General features: G+C 43.3%; 3 protein-coding genes across 5 annotated transcripts; all 3 read right to left on the bottom strand.

Moving 5' to 3' along the window:
* Positions 1 to 33: 33 nt before the first annotated feature.
* LOC133496025 (pneumococcal serine-rich repeat protein-like) lies at positions 34 to 5,728 on the bottom strand. Of its 2 annotated transcripts, none has more exons than XM_061811141.1 (9): positions 5,484 to 5,728; positions 3,628 to 5,178; positions 2,040 to 2,085; positions 1,827 to 1,961; positions 1,328 to 1,417; positions 1,037 to 1,237; positions 797 to 961; positions 562 to 594; positions 34 to 400 (listed from the first exon to the last, which is right to left on the bottom strand). In XM_061811141.1, the coding sequence occupies exons 2-9, from the start codon at positions 5,074 to 5,076 to the stop codon at positions 369 to 371; spliced, it is 2,151 nt and encodes a 716-aa protein (XP_061667125.1). In that variant the 5' UTR covers positions 5,077 to 5,178; positions 5,484 to 5,728; the 3' UTR covers positions 34 to 368. The 2 variants fall into 2 exon arrangements, with proteins under 2 accessions (XP_061667125.1, XP_061667126.1); XM_061811142.1 differs by having other exon boundaries at positions 1,112 to 1,237; positions 5,484 to 5,724.
* Positions 5,729 to 6,032: 304 nt separating this feature from the next.
* On the bottom strand, positions 6,033 to 9,920 carry LOC133496034 (transcription factor 7-like 2). Of its 2 annotated transcripts, XM_061811162.1 has the most exons (9): positions 9,797 to 9,920; positions 9,343 to 9,659; positions 9,214 to 9,258; positions 8,957 to 9,021; positions 8,808 to 8,879; positions 7,513 to 7,669; positions 7,328 to 7,435; positions 6,362 to 6,410; positions 6,033 to 6,223 (listed from the first exon to the last, which is right to left on the bottom strand). In XM_061811162.1, exons 2-9 carry the CDS (start codon positions 9,631 to 9,633, stop codon positions 6,096 to 6,098), a joined length of 915 nt encoding a protein of 304 aa, XP_061667146.1. In that variant the 5' UTR covers positions 9,634 to 9,659; positions 9,797 to 9,920; the 3' UTR covers positions 6,033 to 6,095. The 2 variants fall into 2 exon arrangements, with proteins under 2 accessions (XP_061667146.1, XP_061667147.1); XM_061811163.1 differs by lacking the exon at positions 8,808 to 8,879.
* Positions 9,921 to 10,461: 541 nt separating this feature from the next.
* On the bottom strand, positions 10,462 to 15,270 carry si:ch211-136m16.8 (uncharacterized). The gene is made up of 6 exons (XM_061811140.1): positions 15,017 to 15,270; positions 11,993 to 13,723; positions 11,010 to 11,223; positions 10,895 to 10,938; positions 10,726 to 10,817; positions 10,462 to 10,643 (listed from the first exon to the last, which is right to left on the bottom strand). Exons 1-6 carry the CDS (start codon positions 15,056 to 15,058, stop codon positions 10,583 to 10,585), a joined length of 2,184 nt encoding a protein of 727 aa, XP_061667124.1. The 5' UTR covers positions 15,059 to 15,270; the 3' UTR covers positions 10,462 to 10,582.
* Positions 15,271 to 16,126: the final 856 nt, after the last annotated feature.

The raw sequence follows: 16,126 nt of genomic DNA, 5'->3' as shown, positions 1-16,126 counted from the left end.
GCATGTTTAGAAACCTTTAATTTAATCTGCCCAAGAAAAAAAAACTTACACTTGTTAGATGGACAAGTAAAACGCAGTATGTGCATACAGTGGATGTAGTCTACATACACACAAAGTGAAAGATTTCTGATGCTTTAAGAAAAATTCCACAAGGAGAGTGGGTGCAACCACGTTTTTGCCAGCAATGTGAGGCAACAGCAAAAAATAAATAAAATTGCGATCATGGGGGAAAGGCATCATAATATCATAAAGATGATCCTCAAAAAAAAAACCTTAGCGAGCAAAGCAGTGTGTCACACAGTGTAATTGAAACACAACTTTATTAATATTTGTGCATTAAAATTGAACGAAGAAGGGCTTATGGTCTCTCATTCATCCTCTTCTTTCTTCTTCTGTAGCTCTGTAATTGAAGCTCAACTTTATTAATACTGCTACATGAAAAATTTAATAGAATAATAATTTGCAATAATACCACACAACAATATTTGATGGGTTAAACTAACCAGGAAAGAAAGCAGTGCCATCGGAAAAAAAATATTTTCCATATAAAAGCACTCCTACCTTCTTGCAGTCTCTCTTTTTGCATTCTGTAATCTGTAACAAAGGGGAAAAAAACAGAATAAATCCACTGATCATCTCGACTTGATACTGAACCTAGGGTTCAAGAACACCCCCCCCACCACCATGCATTATTTAATGAATTAAAATTATTTTTGAAAAAATATACAAAGCCATGGTGGTGTTGTTTTTTTTTTCTTATACGGCGCATGGTTTTCCAGCCACAACCAGTCTTTACCTTCTTTCAGTCTCTGCAGTTCTTCACTCTGCATTTGAAGCTGCCGTTCCAGCAGACTGCATTTGGCGCAAAATGGACCTGGAGCCGGTCCAGCCTTCTGACTCATCCGGGGGAGTTTTTTTGCTTTCGTTGCGGCGTCAGCGGCCCTTGACGACACCGCGGCGTCTGGAGAAAAGAGGGGCTGTGTTACAGGCAGATAAAAAGCCGTAAAATGACACGAAGGAGGTCAGCAAGTCTCACGGATGACGAGGTCAATAAACTTTCGAGACCACCTGGTACGTGTATTTCGGACCATGCCGATCAATTCCCACCAACCGTCTTTTGAGGTTCTCGACAACGGTGGTCGCTGTGATTGCGTCGGCTGCCTCGACGTTTTGAGGGCGCTTGTCGCCGCCGCAGGAGGCGCCGGTGCCACAACTTGACTGGCTGATGTGGGGCCACCTGAAACAAAGCGGAGAGGAGCCACTCGGTCATGATCGTAAGTCCTCCAACTAGACACCTGCTGCATTTTTTTTTTTACCCCACTGTTACCAGTCTTTGTCTTTTTCTTTGCTGAAGAATTCCCATCTCGACTTGGGTCCCGCTTCCTTGACTGGGGAACGGTGGCGGTTGCATTAGACGCTAAGGAGACAAAAGTTTTCATTTTCATTTTAAAACCCCACAAACAGAGGACTTCTTCTTCTTTTTCTTTCGGCTTGTCCCGTTAGGGGTCGCCACAGCGTTCATCTTTTTCCATCAACCTTTTCTTTGGTCTTCCTCTCACTCTTTTGCCTGGCAGCGCCATCCTACCAATATACTCTCTCACCTCTGAAAAGTCAAAAATCTTTCTCCTTTATCAACAAATGGATTTCCTGGTCCAATAGAAATTTACATGAAAACTGAAACACTGAAGAAATGGACATTTGCAATCATCAAAACATTTCGACAACGCCAATTTAAGTTTTCTAGGACATTTCACTCAAAAGATTTTTTTTAGAAATATTCTTTGAGTGGCTATGGTGCACAGTGTGTAACGCGTCTTCATAATTACATTTTTTATCAGCATTTGAAGAAGCCAGCGCGCTGCTCCTTGTCGATGGTCTTTGATGCGAGGGCCCTCTCGGGAGGTTTGAGGGCCTCCCACTCGGCAGTGGCCTCTCCCCCCCAGACTTTGGCGGCCTCGATGCTTGTGTCAATACGGTGCGAAGGCAAGGTTGTGTCATCAAACTATCTTCACGCAAGCTGAAAAATGGATTTTACTCACCCGTGCTGGTTGCTTGCTGGTTGGACGAGCTGGACGCCGTAGAACTCTTGGTAGAAAAGGAAAAAAAAAAGTCATTCTTCAAATCTACAGAGATAATTTTAGTGATGAGAGGTTTTTTTTTTTTGAGCAGAGGTAGGGGAATCAAGTCACATGACTTATGTTGTGAATTTTAGGGCTTGGGACTCAAGACACCTTTGCCTTTAACTTTATATTGTTGGAACTTAATTTAATTCACTGAAAACTTGAAATACAGCTTGACAAGCCGGTTTACATACGAACACCTTTTTGAAAGTGTGCGATTTGTTTTATTCCTGAACGCCATTTAGACTTGCGCAAACCTGACAACCCGCCACGATGCTATGAGGTGGAGCGCAAGGGGCAACATCATCAAGTACCACGGAAGACCGACACAAACGAAGAAACTTACAACATGCAAGGTTTGCATCAAATACCGTATTTTCCACATTACAAGGGGCACCTCCAATGAATGGCCTATTTCAAAACTTTTTTTCATTTATAAGGCCCACCACATCATAAGGCGCATAGAATAGACGCTGCAGTAGAGGCTGGGGTTCGTTATGCATCCATTAAATGGAGCTGCACTAAAGGCTCAATATCGACCCATGTATAAGGCGCACCGGATTATAAGGCGCACCGTCAGCTTTTGAGAAAATGAACGGCTTTCAGGTGCGCCTATGGTGCGGAAAATACGATACTACGTCATTTTTCGCTATCAAACTTATCGCGACGCTATGTTCATTTCACAGATTAGCTAACCGATATGAAGCAACAACATTTGAGCAGATCTCAGTCGTGTTTGAGACGCATTAATAAACAATGCAGGGACTAGTTTAGTACCATAAAATAAACAAATAAATAAAAGCTTGAAGACTATGCAGGGGCATCAGATTATGAATGAATAAATGGTATATTGCATCTATGCAACAGATTTTTGCTGGCACAGTAACTTGATTATGACGTGTATATCGCCGCCATTTCTACAGACAAGCTAGGCGTTGCAGACGAGATCACCACGGCAACGTTTACAGACCCGCGTGTAAGCCGCGCGCGGCGGATGTTTTCACTCGACGATGTCGCCAAAGCTAGATATGTACAGGAGATCAAACTCTGTGAAGATATCGATCCGTATACTCTCCACGACGACGTACTTTCAAAGGATCTGACAGACTTCCCTGAAGTAGAATATCTGGACACTATAAATACACAAAATGATCGGAAGAGACTTTCATGTAATAACCATTTGCCTTGTGTATTCGAGCTTCGTTCAAATCTGCACGTCGTATATTTGCAAGCCACTTTTGTTGCCGTTCTTTTCCGAAGACTCCATTGTATCTTCGCCTTCATGCAATCTAATCTTTGGAATAAGGAAAAATCGCTTCCCGATGTCTCCGTTTCTGCGATTTCCACATCCGTAGACGCAAGTGAAATCTGGCATGATGACGATAAAACAGCTGACAATGGCGGTTAAGTACTCGGATGAACAAGCGTGACATCACGTGCAACCCAGTTATAGAAATATACGTGACTTACTCCCACTTCTGCTTATTAGACCCCTAATCTTATTTACCTGCTGAAGCGCGCTGGTCACAATTTGCCTCCTGGAGGGGAGCCCCGTCGCCTGCATCTCCCCACGTCCTGGGAGCAACGTTGTCGGCTTGAACTTCTTCAGCAGTGACGGCAGCTTGGAGGACGGCAGCAGCGTTTTGACGACAGGTTGAGACGAGGGCGTCTTTTGAACCGAGCTGACGTCTGATGGTGGACAGGCCGCCATCTGAAGTTCTGGCTTACTGTCAGCGTCCTCAACCAGCAACAATTTGCTCCCACACGACTTGGCGGCGGCGGGAGCCATTTTGCCGATAGTCAACGGCGTGGAAGAACAGAAATTCTCGTGCCTGAACTCGATAATGTCATCTAGATGCAATGCTTTGCTGTGTTCATCTGGATCCACAGTTGGGTCAAAAGCCTGCGATTGCGAATAATCCTTAGTCTCGCATTGACCGGGCTTGGATGCCCTCGCTTCACCAAGACTGGCCTCAAACGTCACTTGAAGGCGCTTAATTTCCTTCGCCTCAGCGTCGGCGTCCATGCCGACGGGTTCAGACTGAGGTTGTGTCGTGTTTGTGTGACTGTCACTTGAATGGATTATCGAAATGGTTCTCATGCCATCCAAAGTCCCGCGGTGAGCGTCGCTGCAGCGGCTTTCAGACATGCTTATCGTGCCGTTGGGCTGAGCAGGTTTAGTGTCAAAGGTGTTTCGGTGAATGCCACCGGAACTGCTGTCCGACAAGCTTATTGTACTATTGCATGCGGGAGTTTCAGCTTCAAAAGTGTCTTTGTGACCAGAAGTGCTTTTGGACATGACTAATGTGACATTGGACTGAGAGGGAAGTTTAACGTCGTAAATTCTGTGGGGAGAGCCACTTGGATTGCTTCGCGACATCCCCGTATCATCACTTTGCGGGCAGGTTATCTGGGATGGAGATGAAGGCTTTGAGGTTTTGGTGGTTGCTTCGTCAAGACTAAATGTTTCTACATGTTCTAAATTTGAGTCTACCGTTGCTTTCTCTGAACTGATGATTAATTGCATATCAGATGTAGTTAAGTTGATAGTGAAGTTTGCATTTTGGTGAATCGTGGAATCGAACGAGTATTCGGTGATGTCCGGTAAGCACTCTTTATCCAACCAAAACATAGAAGCATTTGTATCCAAGTTGCAAGGTTGCCTGACACTTGCTTTGTTTACCTCCACTTTTGGAGTCAGAATGGGGTTGTTCGGGATTTCCACTAGCCTAGCAGGCTTTGGGACCAACGTCCTCACGGTCTGAGGTGATTTTGCCATGTTTTCAACTAAAGATAAATCATTATCAGTCTGATTGCATGTGACATCAAGGAGAGTAAGATCGGGAAAGTATTCGTCACGCAAAAGCTGCCTTTTAGTTTGTTCCTTTGCATTGGGGGGTATGTTTTCATCCGTTTCTGCAACAGCTGAAGAACACCCCAGTACCAAATGATCCATAGTGAATCTCCTCCTGGCGGTTGTTGCAACTAGGCTGGTATGACCCAAAACAGGAGAGCTCTAATGGCAAATGTTTTTTTCCCCCCCCAAGGTGTCTGTAGCCTGTGGTTGAAAAGTGCAATGCTTGAGTTAGAATTATTCTTCATCACATTGGATAATCAATTGGCTACTATTATCAAACAAGTGTGTTACTGTTGTTACTTCCAAGTTTGATTGGTTCCACGATATTAATTCGCAGTGAATTTTACATTCTGGAGACACGTCGAGTAATGTATTTAATAATTAGTTATATTTAATGTAGACAATGAAAGGGATCATCTGTAATGTAACGTCTGCCGCAGTTTTTTTTTTCCTGTTGCTAACACACGGCAGCTTCGTAAATGTCATATGACGAAGTCACAACTTACCCCAAAACTGGTCTCGTTGTATGTCAAAACAGCAAAGCAAAAGACGTGCCGCTCGAATTGGCACAAATTAGGCAGGTCATTGCGCCACGTTAACCGAACAAAATATTTTAACAGGAAAAAGATTTTGGCGTGTCACTCAACTGTACTATACTTTGAAATTGTTGTCGGGAAGATTCCAACCAATTGCATTCGCAGATGTCTTCTTCGTGTTCAACTATCTGCCCACATTGCCCCCCACTGCCTCGACAGCGAAATTGCACAGCTTGTTTGACGACGTCCATGCATTGAAGTCTATGTGAACTCGGGACCTTTCCAATATGGCCGTTAAAAAGGCACGTCGGGTTACCGGGTACTACATCGCCCTGGCGAATCTTTATCTATGTTAACAAAAAAGATAAGATTAAAAAAAACAGCCTTAACCAAAGATGACGATCATTAATATACAGTTCTTCTTTTCATTTCGGCTTGTCATCTTTTTCCATAAACATCAATATACAGTAAGGTATAAAAATACATGTTCAAAAACAAGGTGAGCAAGACTTCCGAACACGCAGCTCAAATAGTTTTATTGAAGTTGTAAGAAACAAGAACTTAGGAGACCAGGTGGTTTGGTTAAAGCATGAACTCCAGCATCACTCGCAGTTGCTTTTGGGACATGGCCGCCTTCTGATGAACATCATCCTTTGTTGCACGAGTCTCGACCGACTCGAGGTCTGGCCTCTTGCCCTGGCAAGAGTCCTCTACAAGTGATAACACAAACAACAACAAACGAAAAAATAATATTTTGTCAGAACAGTGATCGGACTACATTATACAGTACTGGGATAGGATAAACTGTTTGATGTCATTGCACATTGAATCTTTTGTTTTGTTTTTACCTTGACTGTTGCAGTTAACTTTCACCCTTTGCCTCTTTCGCTTTTTACCCTGAAACAGACAAAAGAGTTCATTTCTGAGCAGAATTGCTAGAAGTGCTCACATTCTGTAATTAAGCAAATTAAATGGTGAAAGTGTTGGCACTCTTAACTCCTGCACTTAAAAAGTACACAATACGAAATGCACATAAACCCCAAAACTAAAAGCAAAAATGTACGGTCAATTATAAACATGACCCGTATTGATAACGTGGATGTTAGTGCCACCCCCTCCTTTTTTTCTTAATCTCCTTTAAAAGCGCATTCATCTGAGATGGCCTCACGGGACAAGCCGAAAGGAAAAGGAAAAAAAAAAAAAAAGTCCAAGATCACAATCAATTAAAATCGGAACCGCATTTGACGATTCGCGTCTTAAACTTTGAAAGCAGCAACAAATGCTATTTCGGTTATTTTGGAGTGAGCAGAAAGTATAGATATCTGTGCTGAAGTGTAAAAGTAAAAGGTTGAGGCAAAAATACTCAAAGGTACCTGCGGAAAAAAAAAAAAAAAAACTTGAGCTCAGTAATAAAATATTTGTACTACGCAAGTACCGTAATTCCCTGCCGACAGAGCGCACCTAATGATAAGCCTCGGTACACAGAAAGAGTTTAACGCTAGCGCTAAGGCGGCGGTGCTAACGCAGCACTGTTAACGCTAACACGGCGGTGCTAACGCTGATGCTAGCGCGGTGGTTCCAACGCTAACGCAGCGGCGCTAACGCAAAAGAGCGCGGCGGCTGTGAAAAAAGTCGGGGGCTTGTAAGCCAGGAATTACGCTAATGGATGGGTTTCCAATTGCGGCCACCACCCTTAGACCAATCGGAAATATTAACGATAGAAGTTTCTTTTTTTCCCCATCACGTCTGTTCTTTGACTTCTATGACATACAAAACGGCGCAAGTTGCCAGGGCATCGTCGCGTATAGACTTACATAATTTTCAGTGCAGGACCAGTCGGGATGCTGCTGGGTGTGGAGGAGTTTTGCGGCGTCGGCAAGCTCAAAGTACTTCCTCTGCTCCGTTTTTGACAGCGACTTCCACTGTGGACACGGGCGACAACAGTCGTGGCACTATTACCGCAAAAGCGGCAAATGTTTTGCGCGGCGCGTGCACTCACCATCTGTCCCACCACTTTGTTGACATCGGCGCTGTTGCGAATGTTGAACAGAGCGACAACTCTGGGCCTTTGCTCCTGCCGGAACAGCATGAAGGCGTTTAGCGGCTTCTTGATGTACTTTTCACTTTTCTTTTCGTCCCGGTGGTCCTCGCCTTTCCTGTTCCGACGACACATTTGAACATAAAATCTTTTCATATTTAGATGATATGCGGAGCACTACTAACTAACAACAGACACCCAGACAGTATGTATGGAACACGGACGTCACGGACGCCAGCCTGGCCGAAGACGTCCGCCGCGGACGAGGAGCCTCCGAAGCCGTCCGCTGCAGACACAATCGAGTGAAGTGACAGGGGCAATATTACTCTGTCATTTCGTTTCGAGCCATATTTAGATGATATGCGGATCACTTCTAACTTACAACATTCTCCCAGACAGTATGTATGAGCCACCCGCAGAGCTGACGGGTTCATCAACACATTTAGCACCCCTGACTTACGTGCACAGATCTTTTGTTACATTCTGAGAGGATTACGTCCCCTTCCCCCAACTATTGCTTTTTATTTGTATACACACCGACACCGTCATTTGGAACCCACAAAGTTCTTGTCCTTTGCACCCGTGCAATCCATTTTTCACGACGAACCGGGTCTTTTTGAAAAGTATGAAGAATGAATCCATCCTCCCATGTGTTCGAACAATATCCAGCAAGACAACGAGTCGGCATTTTGGCTAACACGAAGGAACAACGAGCTACCTTCCAGCAGGTAAAACTAGTAGAAACATACGAGACCGCTTGAGTGCGCAACTGCCATGTACGTCACTTCCTGTTTCTTCTCGAAAACAAATCCCTCGAGAGGCGGGAATGACAAAAAAGCCACATATGCCAAAAATCATGTTTTGTTGTGAAAAAAACTGATGGGTCCATTCCGGCTGCCATTTTTTCCATTAATAACATACTAAAAATCATGCATTTCATGACAGTGGACCTTTAATTATGAACACTGTAATCCCCTTGTTTTTTTCCCCCTACGGCGCCACAGGATGGCGCCAAAGCCATGTCTACATAGAAATCGGTCCTAAGGAAGTACATCTCTACTTATACGACATGTTTTGTGTTTTGAGGAGGTAAGATGAGTCAATGCAGGTGCATTTTATTTTATTTAAATCACATTTCATACCATGTGTTATGACAAAGTCCTTGAATCATTCAATTTACCATTTGAATGATTCATATTTTTGATCAATCAACTGATGGAAAAAAATAAATTAAAAAAGGGAAAAATGGGACATACTTTGACCTGGATGAGTTTGGTGATTGGGCAGCAACACAAGGAAAGTGATTTCTTTGCGCAACATGACTTTTCCTGGATTGACAAGAGCCACATTCAATGCACGACAAGCAAAAAGTATATAATGCAGAAACTTACATATTTTCACTTACATGTGTCCAATCGTACTCAAGCTGACACCCTCGGGTTGCATCGTTGCCGCTGGTGGCTCTTCACACTGGAGTCAAAGACGGCAGCAGTCACTACAAATAATGACGCTCAAAGACCAATCCATGGTGTATGCGCTATCGGTTATTCAATTTCAATAAATCATAATGTGGTTGAGATTTACACAAATGTCTTGACTGTTGAATGTGATGTAGTCGGACCACACAGAACCATTTCAGCCCAAAAAGTGTGTCGAACTTACCAGGTCAGAATGAAAGGGACTTGCCGACCAGTCGTAGGGGAGAGACTGGGGAAGAAGAGAAGAGCATTTTTCATTTATTCATAATTTCTCATAGCTATGACAGGACAGTTATTCAATATTTTCCCCCACCAGGCCGTGGCTGTAAGGCATCATGAAACCGGGACCGCATGGCGGCTCTAAAGCGGGAGTCATCGCCATCATCGGCGCGGGAACCTCCGACATCTTCCCGACGGGGAACCAGACCCCCGAGCCGTCCACCTCGCCCTCCACGGTCCGGAGCTCCGCGTAGACGCTCTCGCCTGCCGGGTCGCGCGGCGATGGGAGACTTTGGGACGCCGGGAGGTCGAAGGCGGGCGCGTCGCCCATCACGTCCTGATCGCCGAGAACGCAGAGCCGGTCCGAGAGCTCATCTCCATCCATTGGACGCCGCGGACGTCAGAAACTCCCTGGATTGGTCGCGGAGCACAAACCAACATTTGCATCCTGGACCACTACCAATTGCAACACATCTACGCAATAATGCCATATATATATATATATTTTTTAGAAATTCCACAAACAGGAAGGAAGTTTTTGTACTCACCGACAGAAGTTTTGCCGTTACTGGGTCGGATCTTGCCGACTTGAGTACTTAAGCGCCAGCACATGCCGAAAACCAACCCATCTGCTTAAGTGCCTTTCATCCCTTTGGACTCTTTGCGACATCATCATCACATTGCCTTACCGTCACCTTGGCAACAACAACAACGACACTTTTCCGTTAAGTCGTTTTTCTCTTTTTTTTTTTTTTTTTTTTGAAAGGGAACCGCCAACACTTAAATGTCCGTCGTCGCTAAAAGATGAAAGGCACGACGGCGAAGAGAAAGGAAGGACGAGGCGAGTCCGACAATCATCGCATTTGCCGAGCGCCGATTTGAAATTTTGCTTTGATGTCGCAGACCGGAGGAGGCACACTTGCATATTATCCAACATTGTTCACGCAATTTTTTTTTTTTTTTTTAGCGTAGAGTAGGCTGCGAAAAGCTACATAATGGGAAAAAAAATAAAAAATATGTGCAGAACTATTGAGATGATTAAAGTTCTAATTCCATAATTCCTCATTTCTAATTTCTGGTTGCACGAAACGTGATTTAACAGAACTATTGAGATGATTAAAGTTCTAATTCCATAATTCCTCATTTCTAATTTCTGGTTGCACGAAACGTGATTTAAATACGTGATAAAATAGGACGAGGAAAACAAAAACGGTTGCTTTGGTGTTAAGTTTATTACAAAATGTTAACAATAGCGTAATTACATTCCTCTTGACATCTTTCATAATATATGCAGAATATTCACAAAAAAAAAAAAAAAAATGGAAAAACCGGTCTCAGTTCTTGGTGGCTTTCTTCAGTTTGGTCTTGAGCTCTGATATGAAGGGATTTCCAAATCTAAAACAGAAAAACGGAAACATTATCCGCTGCATATGATCCTAAAAACGACTTCCCATTTTTAGTGTAATATATTTTTTACCCTGCTTGTTTTGGTGGCATCCATTTTGGTTTCTGCGGCACATCAGCTTGTTTGGCGGAGTCAGGCTTCGGCGCCGCTTTGGGCTCAGCTTCCTGCGAGGTGTCGAACGGCCGCAAACGTTTTAAAAGCTGAAACAAGACTCGCAGTGGTGTGTCCGACCATCACTTACCATCTTTTGCAACTTTTTCAAAACAGGAAACCCTGAACCCAGCCCTTAAAAACACAGCCAACTTGACGTTATTTACAAATTTTGATATTATACCACGCAGTGTGAGAAAACCCACCCGGTAGTTTGATTCCAAAGCCCAAGCCGCCGAACACGTGACCGTCTGCAGAGTTTTTGGACGTGGGCGGGGGTGGGGGTGGGGGTGGAGGGCACGCAGCATCCACCGAGGGCCTCATGAGAAGCGAGTGCCGATCAGTCGGCGGCCTCGCGCGGGGGTTTTTCACGGCGATTCGTGACCTCTGAGGTGCAAAGTTCAGTGCAAAGCTGTTCACCTGCAATGACCCCCCAAAAAAACCCCAAAGTGACCATCTATAGTTTTGGTTTTCTTTGACAAAAGTTGTGGATGAGAAGGGAGATTTCTGGTATAGTGATGGCTCGGTTCTCGACCACAATCAGTTCCAGAAAACGGGTTGCAAAGTGAATTGTTCGCAAACCAAATCAATGTTTTCCATTACAATGAATGGAAAAAAAATAATGCGTTCCAAGCCCCCCCCCTAAAAAAAATTGGGCTTTTTAAAGCATTTTTTAAGCTTTTCCTGATAATAAACTGCATAGTAGAAATACATGTATAGTTTAAATACTTTACATAATCAAATAATTTAAGAAACGTTTATTTTTTGCTTAAAATGTATGCTTTGGTAATAGAGTACGCTAGGCTGGGAGTGCATTGCCATATCTGTAGCGGCTCGGCCCCCAGCCTTGTAAACTTTTTTTTTTTTAAATTAACAAAAGTGCAGAATAACTTTAAACAAACAACATGCCTTCTTTGGAGCCATGATTGGGGGTTCGTACGGTTGTCCTCAATAAGAAGTAAAACAGAAGTCACTACCGGGACACGCCTGTGTACAGAGGCTGCATTATACAAAATCACAAAAGTCTCTATTTGTGGGCGGAGCAAAGGTTAGCTCGTTTTTAGAAGGTGACTATGTCTCATGGCGAGCTAGTATTCTGAGAAAAATGACATTTCGGAAGAGGGGCTAAGGCTCTTGCACAGCGTACCACTCAAGATAGGACCAGCACGGATTAGAGAAGTAATCGTACCTGAATATCACCTTCTGGCTCCGATGATTGAGGAATCTTTGTCTGTAAGGCTTCACCAGAACACCTCGCTAGCTTCTCTCGCGACATCTCGGAGTCACTTCTGTGCAACTGGGAATCGCTCTTTAAGCTTGCCGCTGCATTCGTCTCGGCAACCGTTTGAACGTTGGCTTGCTCAACCGCAAAGGAAGCTGAGGCTGCTGTCAATTCTGCGGTACAAGGGGCAGCCTGGGATTCTCCAAAGGACTGGTCCAAGAAGTCCCACGATATCTCGATGAAGCTCTCCGTTTCTGATCTTATTTGTGGCTCCCTCTTTTCCAAAGACAGATTCTCGTACGATATCTCGTCTTGTTTGGCGTCAAAGTTCTCCTCTGGTGAAGCGGTCTGCACCCCCAAGTCGAGGAGAATTCCCGCCGTCACATCTTGGCGTTGAATGACGGAGCAGGGTGTGGATTCCTTGGTGTCGCAGGTCTTGGACGTCGCGAGATCGACAGTGGTTGCGTCGTCTTTGAACGCATCCTTGACCGCCTTCACAGTTTCATCATCTTTAGTGACTTCTTCCTCTTGCTTCTGGTCTTGGTCTTCCCTACCGTTTCTTGCATTTTCCACGGCGGACTTTTCAGGCGCCGTCTCTTCTTTGTCGAGCGACGATCCAGTGAGGTCGCCTCCCATATTGACTGCATCAGCCACCCGCTCTTTGTTTACGTCGAGGAGTTTATCGCAAGTGAATCCACTAGTTTCAATCTCGACCTCGCTGTTATTTCCTGCCGCGTCGTGCAACTTTTGACCTTGTCGCAGTTCAACCACCGCAGTCCCCTCCTGAAGGTCTTCAATGTGGTTTTCTGTGAGGCCACCACAGGGTGCATCCAGTTCCTGCTCTGACAGTTTGTCTCTCATCTTCATACTCTCACACATCACCTTCATTTCGTCAACACAAAACAAGTCGTGTTCTGAACGGCTGCCGTTTTGAAGGCTCTCCTGCTCTTCGTTCTCCACCTCTTCTTGTAAACGTCCGTGGGTCTGGATTTCCTCGGAATCCGCACCTTCCAGGAACCCCTGTGTTGTATTTCCATCTGGAAAATCCTCATTGTTGTGCTCAGGAAGTGGCTCCTCACATGCCGGTGCATGTAGTTGCCTTGGCACATCACAAACACTCACGGGTATATTTTTAAAGGCTCCGTCGAGTTCCTGAGCAGAATTTTCGAGATTACCTGTCGTCTTCTCCTGGTCCTGGATCTGAGTTTTTGACTGGTTGTCTGCAGATGAGTTCTTTTCATGATCCTCGCCCTCCCATCGTTTAGGCCCTGACCCAACTTCGAGCTGATCTTCAGTGTGACGTTTTATTCCTCGATCAGAGGCTAGTTTGAAAAACCCGTCGGTATTTTCCACTTTTTCTCGAGTCTTTGGCCCGCCAGAATTTTCCAGATTCCCTGTAGTCTTCTCTCTCAGATTCAAATGAGCGAAACTGCTCGTCATCTCCACAGATTCTTTTGCAGAATTGTCAAATTGCTCAGGTGCTTCGGTTTCAGTGTTTTTGGCGTCTTCCCCGGCCCAAGCTGGTCCAGTGGCATTCTGCGGACACGCGGCCATGGCTGATTTGTCCTGACGGAAGCCTGCGGTGTGGTCATTCGCACTGGAACGGCTTTCAATTGTGGATTCTTGAAAAGGATCATCTTTGATGATGCCGGAAGGTTCTGCCCTGAGGAATCTGTTGACGGCTCCGGCTATATAGTACTGACGAACAGGGACACAGAGACAAGAAATTATGACCTTATTCATTGCAGATTTTTGACATTTTTTTTCCCCCGACAGGAAGAAGAAAAAAAAAAAAAAGTCTCATAGCCTTGGCACGATTGTCTTCACTATTGTCCAGAAAACCCATCAACTTGGGGAAGGCGACTAATTGAATTCATTCATTTGAGAACTTTTGGATTTGCTTCGGGGTGCTGCTGTTTGGGTTAGCAACTGATTTCATGCTTTTATGTCCATCTATGGAACAATAGCATCTTTGAACTACTTGCATACTCTTTATAATATACATACACCACACTAAAATGTTTGTATTTGTCGATATTAAGAGGTTTGATCAGTGGTGTCAAACATACGGCTCACGGGCCAGAACCAGCCCAGCGGGTTAGGTCCAATCTGGCCAGTGGGAATAGAGAACTGATTCACTTCTATTTTTCCAATACATTTCTGTATAGTTAAGTTTGTAAGGCGCAATGAGTAAGTTGGGGTTAGCGTTCCAGATGGATACAGAAGTCTAAAAAAAAAAAAAATAAAAAAATAAAAATATATATATATATATATATATGCTCCAGGACTCCCCGCGACCCTCGTGAGGATAAGCGGTAAATAGAATGGATATATATATATTTTATTTTTTTTTAAAGAGCTGAAGAGTTTAAATGTTTATGGTCCAAATGTAGTTTCACTTTGGTGTAAGGTGCACATGTAAATTAAAAAGTTTAACAATAAGAAGCTAATAAGATAGCTTATTGGAAACCAGACTATACAGACGCGGCCAAGAGACCAAAATGGGATCAATTAGACCTGCTAACTAAAATGAAAAAAATGTTTTTCAACAGTGTCCATGTCAATACGTAACTTGTCTTTTGGTCACTTCCTGTTGTCGCGGAAGTTTTAATTGGAAGGGACGCAAAAAGTAAAACTGTTGACTTAACGGTAACTTGCCTGCACACGGAAAACGAGGGCACAAATTTTCCCCCAAAAAGCAAGTTGAAAGATGCAGAACTGGATTTAAAGCTGCAATAAGGAGACAAATTGTAGTTGTGATTAAACTATGATGACTTAATCTAAATTTAAGTGCACAAGTGGAGCTATAATGGGATTTGGTTTGTTTTCCCATCTCGAGATGTTTTTGCCGGTGTGATGACAGAATCAAAACCTCAAAACCCCATTACAAAAAAAAATAAATGAATTAAAAAAGAAAAAAAACATCCTTTGGACAGACATCACGGTAATAAAACAATTCCAAAATAAACACACAAACTCGCGACCGCTCACCAAAACATTCCAGAGCGTCCCCTGAACTCTCGCTGCATCCATTGCCGAAAACGCCAATTTCTTCACCAAATCCACTTGTTTGTTTGTTTGTTTTTTTATTCAATAAAAACCTAATTTAAAAAAAAAAAAAACTTTCGTCGTGCCCGCCGAGAAGCTCTCATCCGCATCTGTTCGCCTTGCCTAGCACGGCCCCAGTTCCTCATAACAGAAACGCTTCCGGTTTATGAGGAGCGTGATTAAACGCAGCTGAGAAGAGGGAAACGCTCTCAAGTCTTTTATGTTTGAACCGTCCGTTCCAACCGCTTATCCTCACTGGGTTCGCAATCTTTCGCAACATCAAAATCCTGACGTTTGAATTTTAATGCGGACACATGGGCCGTGTGGTAAAAAAAAAAAAGAATTAATAAAAAAAAATGCTTAAAATCTGTATAGAAACTTTACATATTTATACCTCTATATTATTTAGATTTGACCAGTTATTAAATAAAAAAAACTCGATAAAACAGATGGTTTCACAGTACATTAAAAGTAACCCTGCTAAAAAATTTCTATAGAAATTTGTACAGAACAACTTGTTCTACAGAACTTTGGCTGTGATTTTCTACTGAACAATAGAATTTCTATAGAAATTCAATAGGACTTGGGTCTTAAAAGTTCTATAGTGCTTTAGAAATGTTCTATAGAAAAACTATAAATCAAAAATCCAATTTAAACACATGACACTGATGTAAAATATGAAGAAAAAAAACACTGGTGTAATATAATTACAATTTATGCAAAATAAAATTATTGGGGGATTGAAGTTCTCACACAGAATATTTTAGATAAAAGACAAGAAGAGCAAATGAACTGTAAACAAACACAATGCAATTCATCTTCTGGCTCGCTGGCATGTCTAGCTATAAATTCTTAGAATTTGTTTTAAACTTAACATCACAGTAAACATGAATACCAATGTGTTAACCAATAACCGTCGTTATTCTTTATTAAATAAATATGCAAATGAATTATAGTGCGGAACAAACTTTGAAAACAATATATTAATGTGCTTGACTGCATCAGCGCGTGTATGTTTTAGCATTGCGCCGTCGTCCTTTTAGCAAGAGGAAC

The sequence above is a fragment of the Syngnathoides biaculeatus genome, chromosome 22 (assembly GCF_019802595.1).
Source record: "Syngnathoides biaculeatus isolate LvHL_M chromosome 22, ASM1980259v1, whole genome shotgun sequence".
NCBI classification, from domain to species: Eukaryota; Metazoa; Chordata; class Actinopteri; order Syngnathiformes; family Syngnathidae; genus Syngnathoides; species Syngnathoides biaculeatus.
This window is presented reverse-complemented; position numbering and strand designations above follow the sequence as displayed.